At 52.6% G+C, this 21988-nt stretch overlaps 1 protein-coding gene and 2 long non-coding RNA genes across 10 annotated transcripts in view; 1 reads left to right on the top strand and 2 right to left on the bottom strand.

Moving 5' to 3' along the window:
• Positions 1-21988, top strand: part of TTC28 (tetratricopeptide repeat domain 28) — a 741686-nt gene that overhangs the window by 703950 nt on the left and 15748 nt on the right. For all 6 annotated transcript variants that reach the window (XM_054543701.2, XM_063723011.1, XM_024239653.3 and 3 more), the window contains 4 exons: positions 1438-1582; positions 14232-14411; positions 16516-17236; positions 19505-19629. In XM_054543701.2, the coding sequence (XP_054399676.2) occupies positions 1438-1582; positions 14232-14411; positions 16516-17236; positions 19505-19629 (1171 nt within the window). The remainder of the gene's footprint in view (positions 1-1437; positions 1583-14231; positions 14412-16515; positions 17237-19504; positions 19630-21988) is intronic.
• Positions 4562-18224, bottom strand: TTC28-AS1 (TTC28 antisense RNA 1 (non-protein coding)). Of its 2 annotated transcripts, none has more exons than XR_008517866.2 (4): positions 18060-18224; positions 16938-17813; positions 14127-16345; positions 4562-9512 (listed from the first exon to the last, which is right to left on the bottom strand). It is a non-coding gene; the product is annotated as a TTC28 antisense RNA 1 (non-protein coding) (long non-coding RNA). The 2 variants fall into 2 exon arrangements; XR_010139504.1 differs by lacking the exon at positions 4562-9512 and adding an exon at positions 13090-13551.
• Positions 19625-21988, bottom strand: part of LOC103888952 (uncharacterized) — a 74852-nt gene continuing 72488 nt past the window's right edge. For both annotated transcript variants that reach the window (XR_010139502.1, XR_010139503.1), the window contains exon 6: positions 19625-21296. This is a non-coding gene — a long non-coding RNA (uncharacterized LOC103888952). The remainder of the gene's footprint in view (positions 21297-21988) is intronic.

Below are 21988 nucleotides of genomic sequence, written 5' to 3'. Positions count from 1 at the left end.
AGGCATGGTCTTTGCCCTTAAGGGTCCTAGAATATGTAGCAGAAACTCTTAAACTATGCACAGTGTCTAAATCGAGGTTAAGAGATCACTGATGATGGGGTGTGGTGTCTCACGTCTGTAATCCCAGCACTTTAGGAGGCCAAGGTGGGAGGACTGCTTGAGCCCAGGAGTTCAAGACCAGCCTGGGTAACACAGTGAGACCCCATCTCTACAAAAAAAAAATTTACAAATTAGCTAGGTGTTGTGGTACATAACTGTGGACCCAACTCCTCAGGAGGCTGAGGTAGGAGGAGCACTTGGGCCCAGGAGGTTGAGGCTGCAGTGAGCTATGTTTGCACCACTGCACTCCAGCCTGGGTCACAGAGCAACACCTTGTCTTTTTTTTTTTTTTTTTTTTTTGCTATCTCGTACAGGAAGGATGATACCTTGTCTGTTTCAAAAAAAAAAAAAAAAAAAAATCACTGTCTGTCCAATAATCAGGCACAGAATGTCACTGATGGCTGTGCTGCGGCCACAGTGGCCAGGCCACAGGGCAGGTGCTGAGAGGATGCGCGTGGGCAGCCTTGTTGCTGCATTGGAAATGGACTCGTTTCCCCTCCCTGTACCTCTTCTGCTCACTTGTGCATTTTGTCCTCTGTAGGTTCCCAGAGACTATACCAGTGCCTGGCAGACAGCCAGCGCTTGGGGAAAATTTTCCAAATGAATGAGTGAATGAATGAATCAGTGAATGCTCTCATCCCATGTTGGAAGTATGAAGCTTGGGGTCCTTGGGGTTGAAAATGCTTCTGTATTAATAAAACTATGCCTGGAAACATTGGAACAGAAATTTAAAAGCAAAACAAAACTACACAGCCATACTCAAACCGACCCACTCTGCAGCTGCTGCCTGGTCATAGCATCTTCCCAATGAGGCCATGGGGCCAGGGGTTTCTACTGCCTTGCTACAGAGCCCGTGCTGGGGCTCAGGTGGGTGCTTAGCGGTTGCTCTGAGCCCAAGGTGGGGGCCAACATGCTCTTGGTTCTGTCTGCAGCCCCCACGTGGTACATTAATTGGCATTGGGGCACTGTCCTCATCAGCTTGGTGGCTGTCGCTGATTCCTAATGGTCCTCACGTTTGCCTGCACACAATTGCTCCACACAGGATGTAATTAAATCCTTTGAACAGCACTTAGGGACATTTGATTATGTAGAAAAACTCCATAGAAATGTAAGCCGTTGTGTGCAGCTGGTTTACCCTGCAGTTTCTGACAGTGCTCACTGTAGTGTGAAAATTACCTGAAAGGGAAGAGAAGGGAATGGAGCTGGGAGGGAGGCTGGCGGGGGTGCTGCTGTGAAGCCTTAGCCTGCCTTCCATACAGGGGCATGGCTGGGAGGGCCAGGGTGAGTCTTTGCCTGTCTGAGTGGCCCTGATTGATCCCTCGGCCCTTCCTTCCCCAGGAGCTGCCAGAGCATGACGAGCCTGTTCAGTAACACTGTGTCACCAACCCAGGACGGGACCTCCTCTCTTCCCAGGAGGCAGAGCTCGTTCGCCAAGCCCCCGCTCCGTGCCCTGTATGACCTGCTCATCGCGCCCATGGAAGGGGTAAGCACCTCCTGGGGGCACGAGGCTCCTCTGCATCAGAACACATCGCTTACCAGTCAGCGCCCACATGTATCCCTCTTAGACACCAAAATGGGCTCCCGAGACAACCGGAGGCTTTCCAGAACACAAGTCCGCTCTGTCCAGCTTCTCAGTGAGCATTTGAAAAATAAGGTGGAGCACAGACTTGGTTGGTTGGTTGGTTGGTTGGTTGGTTGGTTGGTTGGTTGGATGAGGCCTTGAGCTTCAAGTTGCAAATGTGGTTTCAAGCCCTAGCTCTGCTCCCTACAAGCCGGGTACATTCAGCCTCAGTGACCTCATGTACAAAATGAAATGATGCTCCCTTTCCAGCCTGCCCAACAGAATGATGGTGCGGCTCAGGGAGGTGCAGGTGCACATCTAAGCAGTTGTCAGTAGGGGCCGTGAATCAGTGTGAGGCCGAGGCTGCCCTTTCCCACCTAGCAGACACCTCGGGGATGTGGCCGTGGCTGTGCCCTTCCCAGAGGGCTTCTTTGCACCTTGTGCCCACACCCTGCTGGGAATGAATGCTTCCCCACCTCCCCACCTCTCATCCTAGAATCTTGTCTGAGCAACTTCAAGCCAGGGCAATGCTTTCTGGTGAGATAGAGTCTCAGAGAATCAGTTCCCACATCCCTCTTTCCCTCAGCCTCAGATATTGTTGGGAATCACTGACTCCACCATAGAGTCTAATGTTAAAGACACCCTTGCATAATCTGCCACAGACAGGTTTTCTGTGGTGTGTATTCACCTGCCCTGGTCTTTGTACATCACTTTTTAATTCAAACACAGCCCTCTGACTGAGCAGAGAGTGCTGGAGGGCTCAGGATCTTGGCAAATCCCAGTGGTGAGCCCATCAGATGCCTTTGCGTAGACTGTTAGGAAAGCCCAGGGAGCCTGCAGCAGGCGAGCAGGCTGCTGTTAGCCAGGCTGCATAGCCCCTTCTTCCCAGCAGTCTGCAGGCAGGTGGGAGATTTGTCTCACAGCTGTTGGAGTGGCCTTCAGCAGCTCTCTCTTCTGCTCCAGCCAAATGACGGAGGTGAAATGTATCCCCGGGAAACCACATCTGCACAATGATTTCTTTGTCCCCAGAAAATGCCTATACCTTTCCCTGCCTGGCCTTCCAAGGATGTGTCTTGCCTAATATTTGTCAGGAGGCTGCACTACCTGCCAGTGCCCTCTGGATGTTCTCTGGCTTGGTGAGACAGGGTGTGGTGGAAAGCACAGAGCCTTTGGGAACCAGCAGAGCTGGATTTGCATCTGGCACTGCCCTTTTCTGGCTGGGTGACAATGGCAAAGCTGCTTCCCCTCCTGGAGTATCTGTTTCCTCATGAGAAAATGAGGATGATAACACCCAATGCGACAGGTTAGAGCAGGTTAGACAAATGTGTAAAGCACCTGGCCAGGCACAGTGGCTCTTGATTGTAATCCCAGCACTTTGGGAGGCTGAGCTGGGTGGATCACTTGAGCCCGGGAGTTTGAGACTAGCCTGGGCAACATAGTGAGACCTTGTCTCTACAAAAAACACAAAAATTAGCCAGGCATGATGGTGCACAACTGTAGTCCCAGCTACTCAGGAGGCTGAGGTAGGAGGATCGCTTAAGCCTGGGAGATCGAGGTTGCAATGAGCCATGATCGTACCACTGCACTGCAGCCTGGGTGACAGAACTGAACCGTATCTCAAAAAAAACATAAAGGTGCATAAAGCCCCTGAGGCAGCAGCAGCAGTGAATGTGTGCCTGGCGAGCAGTGGCTTCTTGTGCCCAGATACCTCTTCCGAGTGCCGGGTTACTGCCACTGTCCCTCCAAGCCTTTCCTGTGCTCCTGGGCCTCCCGGATCTGATCACATCCTTGCATGCACATTCTTGCAGTCCTTGCACGTGCTCGGTTGTCCTTCCCTTCTTAGGATTATGACCCTCTCCTGCGTCCTCCTTTTAATGAGATGACCAAAACTGCAGAGAATTCTCCAGCTTAAAGCTTCTCAGATACCATAATCACTTACCCTGATTTATGTGCCATACCTTGGAGGAAGAAATATAAACCTAGCTCCCTTGCTTTTCCAAGTTTTCTTTACTGCTATTGACTGTCATGCAAACCATTTCAGTGACTTACTACCAGCCTTCCCTCCTGCTCGCACTGAGGCCTGCATTTCCCAGGGATCCCTGCTCCTCTGAAGGTTATTTGGACTCTCCATTCTTTACCCACTTGGGCCTTCTGAGGCCTTTGCCTGTCTCCCTTTGCATTTCTCCTTTTGCATTCAGGTCCCCAGATTACTTGTTCCATTAATGTTGCATTGGTGTTTGGGGACCAGGAGGAGAGCAGAGGGCAAAGATGGAGACTGGCTGTGACTGCCACTTCTGCCCCCATGAGGCTCAGGTCATCTGGGGCTGGCAGGCTCCTCTCATCTCTCTGGCCCAGCTGAGGTGTCACCTCCTCTTTGAAACCTTCCTTGCCTCTTCTCCTTACCTTCCTGGATCCCTTCATTCCCCTCCCCACCACTGGGCCCCTTGCATACCTGGATGTTTTTTATGGTACCTGAGACAATCAGCCCTCCATATCCATGGGTTCCTTATCTTTGGATTCAGCCATGGTTTGAAAAAATACATATATATTTTTAAGACAGAGTCTTGCTCTGTCCCCAGGCTTGAATGCAGTGGCAGTGATCATAGCTCACTGCAGCCTTGACCTCCCAGGCTCAAGCACTCCCCTGACCTCAGCCTCCTGAGTAGCTGGGACTACAGATGTACACCACCACGCCCAGCTAATTTTTATATTTTTTGTAGGGACAGGGTTTCACCATGTTGCCCAGGCTAGTTTCAAACTCCTGGGCTCAGGCGATCCATCTGCTTTGGCTTCCCAAAGTGTTGGCATTATGGGCGTGAACCACCATGCCCAGCGAAAATATATATTTTTTAATTCCCTGAAGTTATGAAAAGCCAAACTTGAATTTGCTACTTGCTGACTACTACACTGAGTCCATGTGAATGAAGTGACATGTAGGCCTTCTGTTAGGTAATCTAGATTATAAATAATCTACAGATGATTTAAAGTATACAGGAGGTTGTATGAAGGTTAATGGAAACACCATGTCATTTTATACTAAGGACTTAAGCATCTGAGGATTTTGGTATCTGAGGGGTGTCCTGGGGGATACAGAGAGGCAACTGTGCCTGATTGGACTCAGGACTTAGCTCTGTGCTTGCTGCCCACGCTACAGTCCCTGAAGGCAAAGACTGCCCCTCATCTCTGTGTCCCCAGCAGCTGTCACAAGGCCTGGTACACGCTGGCGGTCAGTAAAGTTTCTGGAATGGTATGGGGTCCAAAGCAGCATTGCATTTTGGGTCTAGTGGCATAGAAAGCAGAAGAGCCAACTTAGAAATCAGCCAATAGGCTTTCCATGGCCGCTCTTGGGTTGAACCTGGGGGCTTTCCCAAGAGTATGAAGCAGAAGGAAGGGGCTGGGCCTGTTCTCAAGGAGCTTTGAATCTAGTGAGCCCCCTGCCTCTGCCAGCCAGCACAGTGGTTTCAGGGTGGGGGCATGCTCCAGTCGACATGCCTGCAGGCCCCACCCCTGAGCATGGTTTCACTGGCCGAGGTATCCACGCTGAGCCAGGTGAAGGCAGTGACTATTGTGGGCTCTGTACTTGAGGCAGAAATCGGCTTGGGTGGAGGCCACAAAGAGGTGGAGGGCAGGAGGTGGCCCTACCTTGACCCATCCCAGTGCTTCCCCAGCGTCACAGGTCATCCTGGAAAGGGGTCCTCTGAGTGTATAAAAGTTGTGCCATGTGTTTGAGAGTTTTTCTCCCTGCAGACTTTCCCTTGACTTAAAGAATATGCTATCAGGATTAGTGGTAGCTGGCTTCAGGACAACCTAATTTTCCTGTAGGGGTGCTAGGAAGGGGGAAGATTATGGACTTAAGCCTCAAACAAGTTAGAACAATGATCAGAATAATGCCTTTATACACTAGGAAAAGCAAAAAGCCCTGTCACCAGCATTTCAAAAAATGAAATGCTGCCAGCAGCACCCTGTGCTTCTGCTGCCCTTCAGAGCTGGTTGTGCGGAGAATGTGAAGGGGCCCCTGTACCCGCCTGCAGGCTGCAGTCTTATCTTGAGGTGAGGCATGCATTTGGAAAGCACATCCTTAGTTCTTGATATCTACAAATACAATCTTTTGTGAGTCAGGTATTTGAACACAGGGGAAGGAGTTTGGCTGCTTTAAATGAGAGAGAGTGAAACCTTTTTAAAGATATTAAAGTAAATCATCAGAGCAAGCACTGTTCCTTGGCTGACTAAAATGATCCATTGTGTATCAGTAAAAACACTTAACTGAAAAGTTGGAGTCTAATTAGGAGTCCTCTCCATCCCCAGTTTTATCCATTCATTCAACAGGTATTTACTGACTTGTGCCAGGCACACACTGTCCTAAACCTGGGGAAGACAGGTGAAAATCTGGGCCAGGGGCCTGTGTTCTCATGTCTGGTCACTCACAGACTGCTAATGGTGGTGATGGAGGCCAGCACCCGAGGCCAGTGGGCCATGCCGAATTGTGGCTGGTCAGCCTCAGTGTGCCTGTCATCTCGGGAGGGTCTGGCACCCGTCACCTGCGCTGCCCAGATGGAGCGAGAGGCCTGGATCATTCTGCTTCTGGCTGCAAGCACCCACGCACTGCTCCAGAGGCCACAAGAGGGCGATATAACACTGCCAGCCGGCTCCAGAGCTGCTGCTGTCAGCTGCCAGGCAGAGCCAGACCCTTCTCCACATTTTCAGTGAGAATACACATCAAAGCCAAAAGTCCAAGATTGTGAATCACTGACACTTCAAGACTAAAACGATTAGCCTCTTCACATGGGGCATATAATTATTTGAACAACTGCCTTTGTTTAGCCGCAGTCCTATTGCTAAGGGACTAGGTCAGACAGTATGAAAAGTGGAACAGAATAATATTTTACCATAGGCCTTACGCCAGTATGTGATTTAATTTGGCCTAAGGGAAACACTGTCGTGGCCCTTTGCTGGGACCATGCTGTCCTTTGCTGTCAGGACGGGGCGAGCATGTCCGCTTATCTTTGAGGAGGGCCCGGTTGCATTTGCACGAGCCATCATCAAACATTAAGTCAGATCCTGTGTAGTCCCCGAAGGAGAAAATGTCACTAAAGAAAAGTTGCAAGTGTTTAGCATGAAAGGGACTACTGGGACCTGTTTGTGTCTGTGGTATTAGTTTTTAATCAAATTAGAGTGAAGGATAGTAACCCATGTCTCTGACCTGGACTTCCCTGCTTCTTGCCCTGGACTGATCTGGACCAGTCGTGTCCCCACCACCCCAAGGCACAGGGCTGCCTCAGAGTTCTCTCCAGCGTCCGTCCCTCAGCAGCAAACTTGTGGCAGGGCTCTGCAGGGCTGCTGTAGGCAAAGCCACTCGTCCACTCAGATCCCAAATCATCCCTGTTTTCAGTTGGGCCCTTCGTCCAGAGCCAGCAGCTGCTATAATCAAGGAACCAGATTTAAGGAATACCTTACGTTTGGTCAAGTTACTCTTCAAAGGTCCAGATTTGGGGATCTTTCAGGATCCTTGGAGTTTGGACTTGCTCTAGTTATAGAGTCTCTGTTATCCTTATTTTTATTTCCCTTTATTTAAATTCCTGTTTCCTATATTTAAATTTAAAAACCAAGGTTCCAGGACAGGTAGCAAGAGCAAATGACTTTGATCAGAAAGAAAAGTACATCTCATTCACCTCAGCTTGTGATTCACGAAGTGTGGAGTCACCTGTTTAAAATCCTAGAAACTTACTCAAAACTTGTTTATGTCTGTTAGGCTGTTGAACTGCTTTCCAAGCACTGGAGCTCAGGGATTTCACTTGAGACTTCTCATCTAAGAGTGAAAGCAGGGGTCTAGCTCTGCCAAGGGCTCAGCCATGAGAGTGGCTTGGCCTTGGTTGGGTCATGACTGTAATCACTGCCCTGGGGGAAAGGACTCCCTTGTGTTTTGTAAAATACCCCTTGCAAAATCAGGTAGCAGGATAAGTCGGCCTCTCCTAGAACAGATGCAACAGGAATGAGACTGACCACGTGGCTGCCTGTTTTCTAAATAGATTGGGAGGCTTGGGTATAGCCAGGGAATTTTTGTCGTTAGAAACAATCAGACCTAGATTCCAGTATGAGGTAGAGGATGAGGCCCTTGAGACTGGCAGCCCCACCATCAGGCTGTCTAATTGATTTCTGATTGAGACATCTGTAGTGATATTCAAATGAGGACAGACGTCACCCAAGGACAACAAGCATTTTCACAACTGATTAGGAGGAGGAAAAATGGAGGCAATTACTTGCAAGCTGTCTGTATGACTAAAACCAGTGGTGGCAGCACCCAGGATAACCAGCAAGATCTCACGTGGTAAGTGGCATTCTCACCTGGATGGCTGCTGTTGCATGAGTGTCATCTGCGTGCTGGCTGTATTCTAGCTGGTGTTCAACAAGCAGCCATCTTAGCCTTACCCTGGCAGGTTCCAGGCAGGTCAGGGTCTTCTGCCACTAGGGGTGGAGGGATCATTTTTACCAGGTCAGCCAAGATAGAGAGAGAGGCTCCCCTCCGCCCCTCCAACCCTGCCCACTGCACAGAGGCTCCTGCAGCTTGAACAGTCCCTTCAAGCTGATTTGCCTGAAGTTGGACCCTGGGTTTCAGGCAGGCCCTTCTGGCTCTTGCTGGCCATTGGTCACGTTTCTCCAATACCTTCTTAGGTTCTTCAGGCAAACCAGTGGGCTGTTGTTTGGCCAAAGAATACAGTTGAATGGGTTGAATGTTCACTTTTCCATTTCTGGCTGAAATACAGTATCTACAGTCTTGGTGGGCTTCAGTCATGGTTGAGGGTGATTTCCAGGAGGTGTGTGATCTTTGCCAAAACTGTATGTATCCACCCATGATGACAGGATTTCCCAGAAGCATCACAGAAAGGGTTCCTCTACCTTAAACAGTTCTGTTTGATAAATTTATTCCATCAAAAATATGAGTCAGGAAAAAATGTGAAGCCCTGTACACAGTTCTGGGGCATCTGGATACCCTGCAGCCCTTTGCCTCTGGAATCCTTACTGTAGACAGTAAAGTCCATTTCATCCCAAGTCTAATCAGTCTGAAAGCTCATGGACCCAGGCATTTTCTTTCCCTCCCCCATGGAGATCAGAGATTTTCATTCCTCTGGCCTGTGATACTGTGAACCCCTGAGAGGCCTGCCGTGTCCGCCAGTAAAAAGGAAACTCCCCGGTGCCCCGTGGAGGTTGCCTGCAGATCCTCTAACCTTGGCGATACACAGGAAGCACGTCTTTCTTAGGACATTATCAACATAACATTTGCTATGAGTGCTTTCTGAAGAGCTCGACCTGTACTCACCAGGGCACGTACAGAAGGTCCCGCTGACCGAAACGGCAATCCAATCAGAATTCACCACCCAAAGACACATTCGGGATCCATTGGGGGTTGCCTGGGAGAACTGTGGGCTTGGAAACTGGACTTCAGGGTAACTGCTTGGTGGTGGCTCAGTAAGTAGGTGTGGAGGATAGCGATGGTGACGTGAAGATGAGGTGAGGGGGATGTGACGATCTCTGTCTCTCATAGTCTCTGGGTTAAAATTCGGAGCTGGATGTTCCAGAGAAGCCATTTGTCTGTTTTAGCCACATGAATGTTTGTAAACGCCAGAAAGAAAGGGAATGAGTAATACTGGAAAAATGATTATGGGCCAGGAGAAAAGAATAGTATAAATAATAGGGGCAGTGCCACTTTATTACAAGCACTGAAGACAGTTGTAAATTCGCATTTGACCAATATGTCTGGAGTGCACACCAGTGCCTGGCATGGGGCTAGATGCTTTACCCGCTGTGCAGCTACCTTGGCCTCATAGGCCTGTGAGGAATGGATGTTAGCGCTGTCCTGTGGGTTTGGAAACCAAGGTGCAGAGAGGTTAGTGTCTTGTTGGAGTGCGCAGAGCTCCTACCCCCAACCCTACTGGTTTCTCACCCCTCGCCTCCCATCTAGCAATTCCAGACGCTGGGAGCACCCTGACTTGGCAGGCTGACCCAGACTCCGTGACAGGGCCTCCCCTCAGACCCCCTATTCTTTCCCCAGCATGCAGCATCTCTTCCTGGGCCACTGGACATGGCTTTTCATCCTCTGGGTCCATCTGGAGACAGAAACCACATCGTAGGCTAACCAGGGACATTTAGTATAGAGAACTATTACCTATGAGAGGCAAGTAACTGTAAGATATAGGGAAGCTGTGTGGTTCTCTAAGGCTGAGGGTGTGTACCTAGTAAAGAATGAACATGGGAGGAGGTGTGATTCAGCCCACAGGACACAGAGATATGTCCACTGTTTGGCCAGGCCAGAGCCAGTCTGGAGTTGCTGGCAAGCGCTAGCCCCCTGAGTGTGGGCAGGAGAGCAGCCATCAGCTTTCAGCGGTGATGGGTGCCAGGGAGTCCAGGGACCTGCAGAGGCAGGAGGCCTTGGGAGTGTGGGAAGATTATCACCAGGCCGAGACTGCAAGGTGGCAACGGGACAGCGCTCTGGGCCTGTGGCTGGGCAGGCCCCTCTGGATGTCCTCACCCACCACTGACCCAGGCCAGCAGGAGGGCTCCTGCCTCCTCAGTGCACTCCACTGACACAGCGCAGCACCCTGCATATCGTGGGAGAAACAGCCGAAGGAATGCAGCCTGTCTTAGAGTGGAGAGTGACAAGGGCTTCAGAACCTGAGAGGCAGTAAACTGACAACAGCCGCGCAAAGCCACCTCCAGTGCACTCACTGCCCACCATGTCAGAAGGAACAACCCTCTCCTTGTACAAAGACTGCACCTTCACGGTACCCCTGTCATCACCGTGCCCCAGGGCAGCCCCACAGTGCTGTGCATGATGGCCTGCCTGCCCAGCACTGTGTCTTTCCCCTTTTCTCTCACCTGGCCTGGAACACTGTAAGTTCTCAAGCATCATTTGCTGCCTGGACTCACATTGCCACAGTCAGGGTCACAGCCCCTTGGTGAGAGCGCAGGGCGGCACCCCTGGGGAAGGGACAGATTCTAGTGCACCTGGCCCTGTCATCTTCTGCTTTCAGAAATCCCATTACTAGAAACTGCAGAGGTCAGAACATCTGAGTTTTTTATGGAATCTGTTGGAGACTCTGGTAGTTGCTGCTGTAAGGCTGGTGCGTGAGCCACTTTATTGTTCAACCCTAAGCCTTAAGAGGCCAGCGGACTCCCTTTCTGAGGCTGACAGGCCCAGGTGCTGAATAGTATTTCCTTGAATGTCTCTCCTTTGTAGTCTGACTGATGATATGTAAGCTGAATAGAGATGTCGCTTGCTTTCCCCTTTTCAAGTTCACGTTGGATTATAGCTAATCTTTCAGTGCAAGGGGACAGCACGCATACACCAGAGGCAGAGCTCACAAGTTTCCTGGGCATTATCTCTAGCATGTCCAATCAGTTTCCCCCTTTGAACGGGAGCTGTCAGCCTGCTGTTCTACCCGTCTCCCCACAAGCCCACACATTTCAGAGAACAGCTGTGGCTGCCACCTGCCTCGTTTCACAGAGTTTGGACAGGGGTCCCATTTGGGGGCCTTCACCCAGGGTTGTATGCATGAGCCAAGCTCGGTACCAGCTCCTAGGCATGATGCAGGGAGGACCCAGACCTCCAAATTGGGATATGAGGTTCAGAGAACAGCCTCCCTATCTCCCAGCCTGGACTTCAGACTTCTCCTCACCTGCTAAGGTCACTCTCACTGAGTCCCAGCAAGTCTCCTTGTCTCCTCTCTTGGTGGGCATGCCCTGGTCTGAATTACTCCCGGGTATAGCCCCCTCTCCCACAGGCAGGCAGGCTGCCTCTCAATGCTTTGCAGGGCTCAGCTTGAGAAGGCATGGCAGGTCCTGACAGCCAACAAGAACCACACTTTCTTGCCTGATCTTCAGCACCCCCACAGTCTGGCTCCCATGTCCCTCTTTAGCCTTGTGCTCACCTGGCAACAGCATCTGCCCAGGCCTTCCCCAGCCCTCACGGACCCTCCTGGGTGGGCCCAACGTCAGCCTGGGTAGGCTTTCCCCGTTCTGGGGCTGCCATGCTGCCATAAAGGTGTTAACATTTGACAATACTGAGTTTCACTCAGCAATGGCCTCTTGTATGCATTTTAGTTTTCTAAGTACATCATCATAAGTCTGCAAGCAAGGACCGTGTCCTAAATTTATCTGACTTCCCTACAGTCCCCAGTAGGCACATGATGGACACCACTCAGTGGCTGATGGGAAAGTCGAGGCCCAGCTTGGGAGACTTCTGACAATAGGGCCACAGGAGATGCCCCCCACCCCTGGTGGAGTGTCGGAGAAGACAGACAAGCTGCCTTCAAGGACATGCATTCTCTGATCATCAGGCTTCTGCTGCAGATGAGGTTTTGTGGGTAGAGTTAGCAAAGTTCTACAAAGATGGGCTGCCAGGGAATGTTTGCTCTGCGTGGATTCCAGCCTCACTTCTCCATTTTTCAGCTTGCCAAGCTTCCCTCCGGTTCACACAGTTAGGTGCTGTCATGACCAGGGACTTGTCTATGAGTGGCGTGTGTCCTGGTGAAGGCAGTAGCCTGTGGGATGACATCTGACAGAAACTTACTGTGGTTTGGGCCTAGGCAGCAGGAGCCCAGGGAGGACCTGCAGGCCTGGGGCTGGGGCTGGGGCTGGCATCTTGTCACAACAAAGCCCTGCGACTCTAGAACAGTGGAGGTGGGTCCAGTTTTGCACATGGCAGGTGGCTCAAGCCCCACACTACCCATTTTCAGGCAGCACAGTTCCCACTGAGCAGCAGGTGGTCATCACTGTCACAGCTGCTGACCCTGTCACCAGGGTCAGGGCAGCATCAGCTGTGCCACTGCGGCTGGTTCGAGGTTCACTGGCACACCTCCACGGTGTGGTGGCACTGCCCTCCAGAGCAGCCCCCTGAGCCACCTCTACCTATGGAGCTGGCCAGGGAGCTCAGGTGTGGCCCATGGCAGGCCATGGGGCCCAGGTGCCTACAGTTCTTTCTCCTCCCTGTGCTAACCCAGAGCTCATCCACAGACAGTGTCAGGGTCACTTTGACACACCCCTACTTCTTCCTGTCTAGGTTGCACAATTGAACAGTGATTAATTTACCTCCTCTTGGGAAATACTGTAGCTCTTTTGTTGTTGTTGTTTTTGAGGGACAGTCTCGCTCTGTCCCCCAGGCTGGAGTACACTGGTATAATCTTGGCCCACTACAATCTTCGCCTCCTGGGTTCAAGCGATTCTCCTGCCTCAGCCTCCTGAGTAGCTGGGACTACAGGTGCATGCCACCACACCCGGTTATTTTGGATTTTTAGTAGAGATTGAGTTTCACCATGTTGCACTCCTGACCTCAGATAATCCTCCCACCCTGGGCTCCCAAAGTGCTGGGATTACAGGTGTGAGCCACCGTGCCTGGCCCATACTGTAGCTCTTACAGCAAACAAACGAAAAACAAATTGGCCTAATAATTTATATTTCTGCTTTTGCCAGATGGAGCTAGAAATTTTTTTAAAAGAAAGAAAAAAAAAAAACATAGGGGTTTACAGAGACTGAACGTCCCGCCAGGCATGTGTCACTTTGGGTTAGCCTAGTGCCCTGCCACTCTCAGTCAAGTGCCCACGGCAGCACATCAGATGGGTCAAGCGAGCACATTTGCTTCCCCAGGCACAAGCGAGTGGCACCCTGGTGGGTGTCCGCTTGTCAGCCACTCCTCAGCAGATGGGGTTGGGGGGCAAGCCAGCCCCGCCCCTGGTACCCAGTGTTGCGCGGGCTCTGTGGACCTGGGACCTTCTTGGCAGGCTCTGGGCTGCAGCAGCAGCTTCCACGCCACCTCTTTGTTCACCTCAATCTGTGTGGACCCAGCTTCCAGGATTGTTGCCTGCTGCTCTCATTAAGATGCCCGTGGCCTTTGCCTTGTTCTGCAATGAACGGGAATGAGCCTGTGTCTGCTGTGGCCCTGTGCGCACCCTGCCTCGAGTCCTCATGCTCGGCCTTTCAAGAGGGATGGCAGTCATGCATGCATTGGGTCCCCTGACATCCCCAGAGGGAACAAGTGGGGACAGCACCTCCCAAGCCCAGAGCCAAGGGGCCACTCTTTCTCAGAGGAGGTCACAAAAGGTCCTGGAATCCAGCCCGTCCCCTTCTACAGGGGCTGTCATGCCAACCCCCAGACCTCCCGTCCTCACTGTGATTTTCTAGCCTCTTGTCCATTGAAATGGAAAACAGATCTTGTTTTGAGAGGGGCCATTCCCACCCCTTCTCAGGGTGCCTGTGTGGTACAGACCGGTCTCCTACCCACTTCAGGTTCGTGTGAACTTCAAGAAACTGTCCTCTAACCTTCTCAGGACTGTGAGGCAGATGGATGCTGCCAGGCCAGCCCTTGCCAGTCCACAAGCGAGCATGCCAGTTGGTGCCACTCCTGCAGGGCTGCAACTCGGCCCATGCCCCATGGCACCCCACACCCCATGGCGCCCCACACACCCACAGGCCTCACCTGCTCGTGCTTGTGTCATCCAGGCTAGGGCTTAGGGTTGTCCTGGTGCCTGAAACCCCTGCCTGCTGGGCCACCCATGTCAGCCTCTCCGTGCTTGCTCCATAGGGCCTGATGCACTCCAGCGGCCCCGTGGGCCGGCACCGGCAGCTCATCCTGGTTCTGGAGGGGGAGCTCTACCTCATTCCTTTCGCCCTCCTGAAGGGAAGCTCCTCCAACGAGTACCTCTACGAGCGCTTCGGCCTCCTTGCTGTCCCTTCCATCCGCTCCCTCAGCGTGCAGTCCAAGGTAAGGCTCACACACATGGTGGGGGGCTGGGGGCTTGTTCTTGGGTCACGAGGCACCGTCTGTCTGGTCGGACTGGGCTGTGTTACTAAGGCATAGCTGTGATCTCCTCAAAGGTGTTGATTTTATGATTTGCACGCAGGTAGCGTGACTTTAGAGTAGGTCTGTCCAAAAGCGGGGCACGGCCCTCATGACCCCTGGCCATTCTTTGCTGCCTTAGGAAGCCAATTTGTGTCATGTCTAAGTTTCTTTGCTGTGACATCAGGGTACTGAGCTGCTCTGAGGTACACAGCGAGGCTTGAGGCCTGACTGAGCACCTGAGGGGGCTGGTCACCCACCATCCACATGATGCCCAGTGGGCAGAGCACAGCCACCCAATTCACCTGGCCCTTGAGCTGACTGCTGGCTGGGCCCCAGGCAGGGAGGGCAGACAAGCAAGAGTGGAGTTGAGTGGAAAACACCTCGACAGGCCAGTGGAACTGAAAACAAGTCAGGTGGCTTTAAGGGGACAGTCAAGGACTCAGGTCTCATTCAGCAAGAATAATAAATTTGGAAAAAAAATGCCCCAAAATCAAGAGAGTAACAGTGGGCCACTCTGAGTCATGGGTCTCACCCCACAGCCACCCTTGGCCCTGCCCACCTGATTAGAAACTTTTGAAACAAGCTTTAATCTTCTTCCCCTTCTCCAAACTCTCAGATACCCCAAAATCCTGGCTTCCCTCTGACCCCTCCACGGTCCCACAGGGCTCCGCACCCGCCTTGCACTCCACTTGCAGAATCCCTGCCTGCCCGGCTGCAGGACTGTCTTTACCACAAGGGCCTGCATTGCTCCATCCTTCAACTCCGGATGCCCTTGAGCTGCCAGCTGCTCTCAGAGCCCTCAGACCCCATCTGCCCTAATACCCCATGGCAGGCAGGACAGGTCTTACCTAGATGGGCCTCTTTACGGTGGTGGAAAGCATAGGCGGGGTTAGGAACCTAGGCTGGGCCCTGTGCATGGGTGGCCCCCACAGGACCTGTCTTGGCTGCTTTGATGACTTGCTCATTGGCGTGGCCTAAGTGGGGTCAGTTTCTGCCTGACAGGTTTTTGTAGATCTGAATTTTGACCATTTTTGTGGCTGGATAATACTTTTCTTATGAAGCAAAGAATCAGTTCAAAGTGAAAGAAGTTATTTTCTCTAGGTCTCTCAAGTTTCCATGGCTGATTCTGAATCCCAGATAGGAAGCGAGCTGGACTTCTTGACGCTCCTGCCACCCAGCGGCCCACCGTGCTGGCTGATAGCAGCACTCTGGGTATCAGATGCCTCCACCTTCAGAAAGCTTTTATTTTGATGACAACAGCCAGCTAGCTGTTTGTAGCCTAACTAGAAACCTGGAAGAGGCCATCTCCTGACAGGCACCTGGTGTTTCTCTTACCCAGAGTTTAAGGCATCACCAAGCAGAGGCACCAAAAAATTATTTTGAAATAACTTCATACTTAATGTTTCCCAAAAAGTACCAAAAGTCATCATAGGGGAAACTCAGGCAGACATTATTGGGCTTCTTTATGCTGATTTTCTCATTCAGTGATACTTTTTACTTTGCAGCATATAAGGTGGAAGGGAACTAGAATCTTGTCAGTATGTAGAGCTTCTTAAAGGACTTAGTTTAGCCCTGTCTCCCCCAAGATTGGCTTGCTTGTTTGCACCATTTAAACAAAATCACTCTTCAAAGCTCCTGACTTATCAGGAGTGGGTTTCCTCTTATTTAGGAGCCACACAGGAAGGTCTGTGGGGATGAGGATTGTGGAGCAGGCTGGCCATCCTGGGTTCCACAGCCTCTGTCCACTCTGTCATATCAGGGCCTCCTCCCCCAATCCTCTCAGGACCCCTACCATCCAGTCCTGATGATTTTCAAGGGCGCATCACAGCAGGCATGATTCTCAGTAAGTTAGGCACCTGTGTCAAAAAAGATGTTGAAAAATAAGAGTGAATGTGGTGACTGGGGAAACAGGTGGATTCAAGCTCAACCAACAGAGAGCTGGCCGTCCCTGTGCTCGGCCGACCACTGCTGGGCAGCCTGGCTGTTCTGTCTGACGGGTGGTCTGCTTTGTCCCCTCCCCTCCTAGTCTCACTTACGGAAGAACCCGCCCACATACTCCAGCTCCACATCCATGGCGGCTGTCATCGGCAACCCCAAGCTACCATCGGCCGTGATGGACAGGTGGCTATGGGGGCCCATGCCATCGGCCGAGGAAGAGGCCTACATGGTGTCCGAGCTGCTGGGCTGCCAGCCCCTAGTGGGCAGTGTGGCCACCAAGGAGAGGGTCATGAGTGCCCTGACCCAGGCTGAATGTGTCCACTTTGCCACCCACATCTCCTGGAAGCTGTCGGCCTTGGTCCTTACGCCCAGCATGGACGGCAACCCTGCCAGCAGCAAGAGCTCCTTCGGCCACCCCTACACAATCCCTGAGTCCTTGCGGGTGCAGGACGATGCCAGTGATGGGGAGAGCATCTCGGACTGCCCGCCCCTGCAGGAGCTGCTGCTTACCGCCGCCGACGTCCTGGACCTGCAGCTGCCTGTGAAGCTGGTGGTGCTTGGCTCCTCCCAGGAGTCCAACAGCAAAGTCACAGCCGACGGGGTCATCGCGCTGACAAGGGCCTTCCTGGCTGCCGGCGCTCAGTGTGTCCTCGTGTCTCTGTGGCCTGTGCCAGTGGCTGCTTCTAAGATGTTCATCCATGCCTTCTACTCATCCCTGCTGAATGGCCTGAAAGCCAGCGCCGCCCTGGGGGAGGCCATGAAGGTGGTGCAGAGCAGCAAGGCCTTCTCGCACCCCTCCAACTGGGCAGGTGGGAGTTCGGCCGGCTGCGGGTGCCTGTCAAGGCCTGGGGCTCAGTCCTCACAGCCCCCCGACTTTATTCTGCAATAAATAATTGCAGAATTATTTATTGGGGTTGGGGAGGGGAAGGCAGGGCAGGGCCAGCCATAGAAGACTCAGGGAGAGAGCCTGTGTGCTGAGTCTTTTTTCTACCAAATGAGTTTTTCCTACTATTAAGATCATCTTTGGACCATGGAGCAACAGAACCATTTGCCGTGAGAGTATGAATGTGAAACTCCTCCTGATGTCAGTGTACACTGGATGACCCATTCCATGGCACCCTCATTTAACCCATGACTGTGGAAAGGAGTGTGTGGTAGAAAGACTTAGGATCGATCTAGCTCCCTGTCCTGGCTGTGTGGCCTGAGATAGGTTACTTACCCTCTCTGAAGCTGTGTTCTCAGGGGTAACAAGGGGATGATGGTGGTGCGATGACACCACCCGGTCCACATTTGAGAGGATCTGTAAGGAGTGTACTGAGTATCTTGTGAAGCTTCAGGCCTTGCATGTTCTAGAATACATGCTCTTAGTGGACCTGCCCAGAGGGTCTAGGGAGTAAAGAGAGAATGTTTCTGTGACATCTGGTGACAGGGGAGATGGGAAGGCAGGCACCCCTCCTGAATACAGAGCTGCCTCTCAGCTCCAGGCAACAACCTCCTTCCCCTGGGGTCCCACTCAGAGGGCTCTGCTGTGCAGGAGACCCTGCCAGGCCAAGACTCACAGAGTACAAACCAAACCCTGGGCCTGTTCCCTCAGTGGCCTCTCGGCCAGCCGGGACTGTTTTACCAACATACCTCATGATGCGTCAGCCTGTGGTCTTCTCTCAGCATTGGCCCCTGAAACTCCCCAGGGTATTACAAAAATCTAGAGCAAAGCAAAAGTCCCACCCATGGGTAACATCGGCCACAACCGCAAAGCAGAGTGTCTGAAAGTGTCTCAAACTTTGGGAAACAGAGGAACGCCAAAAATCCTATTTTCTTAACATAAATCCAGTTGACACATCCTGATATTGCTGGTGTCATTTTCCAAAGGTGGGTCAGTCCCTCTGCCAGGCCCTGTCAACACAGCTGCAGGGGTGGCTGCCTGGCAGCCCCAGGTGCTGGTGCCAGGCGGATGGGTCATGCTGTTGAAAGATGGAAACATTTTGCTTACTTTACAAACACAACTGTAGTATTTTTCACAGAGCTATTCAAAAAACAAAATAGAATTGTTCCTGTTTCTTCATGTGGCTGAAAAGAGGCATTTAGTTGGTCCAACAGGCACATACTCTGCCCTGCCTAGTCACCTCACGGCCGTCCCTTGGTTCTGCCAGGCGAAGCATGCACAGGCAGGCACAGAGGGCTGCTCACTTGCTTCTCCTCCTGCTCTTAGGAGATGCAGAAAGTAGAGGTGACCCCTGTGGTTTCCATTATTGTCCTCATCATACAAGTCCTGTGCGACCTGCTCCTTGCAGTCAGAAGGGGCTTTGGGCCCCACAGCATCCCACAAAACCTACTGCAGGGCTTGTGGGGACCCAGCCCCTTTCCTGTCTCTGCAGGTTTGCCCAGTGTGCTTACGGGCATGGCATTTTGAAAAGGGTCTTTGTTTGTTTAGTTTTGTTGATAGATAAGTCACAACTTTGTTCTGGATAAAACCATTTTTAGTGATGCTTTCTTGTTACCTTTAAAAACAGCTCATTCTCTTAGAAAACCCTTTCCCTACATGATTTGGGGGCAGGTTGGTCCTAAAGTTGCCCGTGGGCTTGAGAACCTGCTCCCCCAGGCCCTGTTTCGGAAGGGAGTGTGGAAAGTCTTTCCCAGCCGAACTCGGTTTGCTGGTTTAGAACTGGAGGAGTAGATGCTCCCCGCCTCCCCATGGCCCCCATGGCAAGGAGGAGATGAGCACACCTCCCCTCTCCTGGCGTGTTCCCCCCTAAAGGCCTAAGGATGGACAAAGATGAATTTCAGAGAAAACAAGGCAGGTTTTCCCACTGCACTTCCCTCGGCTCCTTTCTGCAAAATAGCAGGCCCCACTAACCTGAACAGCTAAACAATATTGATTCTTAAAAGGAAGGGGACAAAAGGGTGCCACATCACTGTCCAGTGAGTCAGATGCCCCAGGCCAGCCTGTGAGCTGCTCCCCTGCCAGGCCCTGCTCTTTCTGCTGGGTTAACCTCGAGGCATAAGTGAGCCCTAGAAGCCGGGGTGGGGCTGGGGGTCTCCAGCTGCCCTGCTGAGGTGCCGTCCTTTGCTCTCTGCAGGGTTCATGCTCATCGGGAGTGACGTTAAGCTGAACAGCCCCTCATCACTCATCGGCCAGGCCCTCACAGAGATCCTGCAGCACCCGGAGCGTGCGCGGGATGCCCTGCGAGTGCTGCTGCACCTGGTAAGGGGGTCGGGCGCCCTCCACTCAACGAGAGCTGGCAGTGCTGTGCGAGAAGGGGAAGGCAAGGGTTTCCCTACATTGGGATGTGAGCAGTTGGAGAGGACTTTCATGACTGGGGCCGTGTCCAGGATGGCACTGACCGGCTTCCACAGACCTCCCTGGGATAAGCCTGCTGGGAGACCCGTGTCCCAGCAAAGCGTGATGCACAAAGTGGGCAGTATCCCCAGGGTGCTTCTGCAGACGTCCCCGGGATGAGCCCACTGGCCTGAGGGGTGGGCATGGTGTGTGGTGCCATACAGGTGGCTGTAGCAGTACTCGCCAGGACCCTGGGGGAAGGGCAGCTGACGACACTAACCCACACCCTAGCAGCTTCCAGGCCATGTGGCTTTGGGCAAGTCACTTTGGCTCTCCAAGCCTCAGTGTTCTCATCTGGAAAGGGTGATAAAAGTTGAACATTTCGAGGTTATCGTGAGGATTTGAGAAAATGCGAGTACTTGGCGCAGAGTCCTATTTTACCACCAGATGATACCAGTCTGCCCCTAATGAGTCCAAGTCTGATCATGCCCTTGATCAGCCTGCCCCAACATCTGTGGAGCCCAGGTGAGAGCACAAATGGAGGACCCACAGCTACATGTGTAAAAGTTATCAATTGAGTCAAGAAGCAGTGACATCAAACTTGTTTCATCCTTCTACCTCGGGAACAACCTGGAAGGCCATTTCAAATCATTTAGAGTGCTGTGCCAGAAAGACCAGCCCTGGCCCACCCCACATCTTCCTAGCCCAGTGCCAGCCTGGGGCCCATGCAGTGTGGGTGAACAGTTATGCCACAGCCAAGCTCCTTCCAAATTTGCCACGGACCCCAGGGCCTCCTTGCAGGCTGGTTGCTGCACAGCCTGGCTCTGTCCATGGTTAAGATGGAGGACCGGGGGCAGTGTCGATGCAGGCCTGGGAGTGAGCATGTCTCCTGGGCTGTGCAAACTTCTTGCCCATGGGTTGGGCCTGAACAGGGCCCTCTAGACCCCTGGCACCTGGGCCTGGGCGTGGTAGCTCTACATGTACTTCTGAGGATAGAGTCACACACATTTCTTAAGCTTAGGGTGTCCTCAGGCCTGAAAGTAATCAGTAATGTGAACACTTGACCAGCAAGCCCCCAGCGTGCCCCCAGTTGGCTCGAGGAGGCCAACACCCAGGGTGCTGGGAGGCCCTCTCCATTGTTACCCTGTATCTGGAAACTGTCTGGAGCCTTTCAGTTCTCAGGTCCCGTCACCCCCGAAGTCGCTCCATCCTTGCTGCCACTGCACACTGCTTTTTTGGGGAAGTGGAACTGCCTTCTCTACTCATTAGCCACCTCCTCCCAGGCCAGGCCTCTCAGCTGCCCCTACATGGCCTTGAGGCCCCTCAGGCCCACTTAAGGGTTTCCTCTTTTTCCTTGGTATTATCTCCTGGGGTGGGTGTGGGGGCCATGGGTCAAGTTCCCCAGCCCCTACCTTCTAACTCCTCCTGGATACTCCTTGACCCAGTGGGCAGTGTGCCTTGGAGGCCCCCCGCTCCCGAGGGACAGCCAGGGCTGATCCTCTGTCCTCTCAGGCAGGCTTGTTTCCTCCTGGCTGGTGTGAGTACACACTCCTCCTGTCTGGGATGCCTGAGCTCCAGCATCCCAGTGTTTACTGTAAAAAAAAAAAAACCTCAGGTGACATCTTGGACCACTCATGCCCCTCCGGTGAGGGCACATGTGCCTCATAGGGCACCCAACATCCCAGAGTGGACAGGGGTTTCCACTAGAGAGAGGCCCAGGGAGGCCCGATGAAAGCTGTTTGCACTACTGTTTGTTGGTGTTTTTTTGGGGGGCGGGGTATAGAGCTGGGGTCTCGCTATGTTGCTCTGGCTTGTCTTGAACTCCTGGACTCAAGTGATCTGCCCGTCTTGGTCTCCCAACGTGTTAGGATTATAGACGTGAGCCACCACGCCTCTCAGCTGCCGCCACTTAGCCTTGAGGCCCTGCACTAGTGTTAAAACACTCACTCATGTGGTTCATGCAGCAGTGACTTGGGTGACTTCAGCATAGAAGTGCCAGACACCTGTTCAGGCCCTGGATGACAGGAGGGCACTTCCCGGTGGAGGGAGGTATAGGCTCCAGAGGCCAGTGCGGAGGGACCAAAGCTGAGTGGGAAGAATGGGGAAGAAGGGCATTGCCAGCCAAGACCCCATGATGGGGCTGGGCTGTGGGCAGTGAGGGGGTTCCTGAAGGGCCTGAGGGTTTATCCTAGTGGACAGGAGCCATTACATGGTTGAGGCAGGCCCCTGACCTGTGTGTTCGGACGCATTGCTTTACTGTCTGTGGAGAGTGTGGAAGGAGTTG

This window comes from Pongo abelii, chromosome 23, assembly GCF_028885655.2.
Source record: "Pongo abelii isolate AG06213 chromosome 23, NHGRI_mPonAbe1-v2.0_pri, whole genome shotgun sequence".
Classification (NCBI taxonomy): domain Eukaryota; kingdom Metazoa; phylum Chordata; class Mammalia; order Primates; family Hominidae; genus Pongo; species Pongo abelii.
This window is presented reverse-complemented; position numbering and strand designations above follow the sequence as displayed.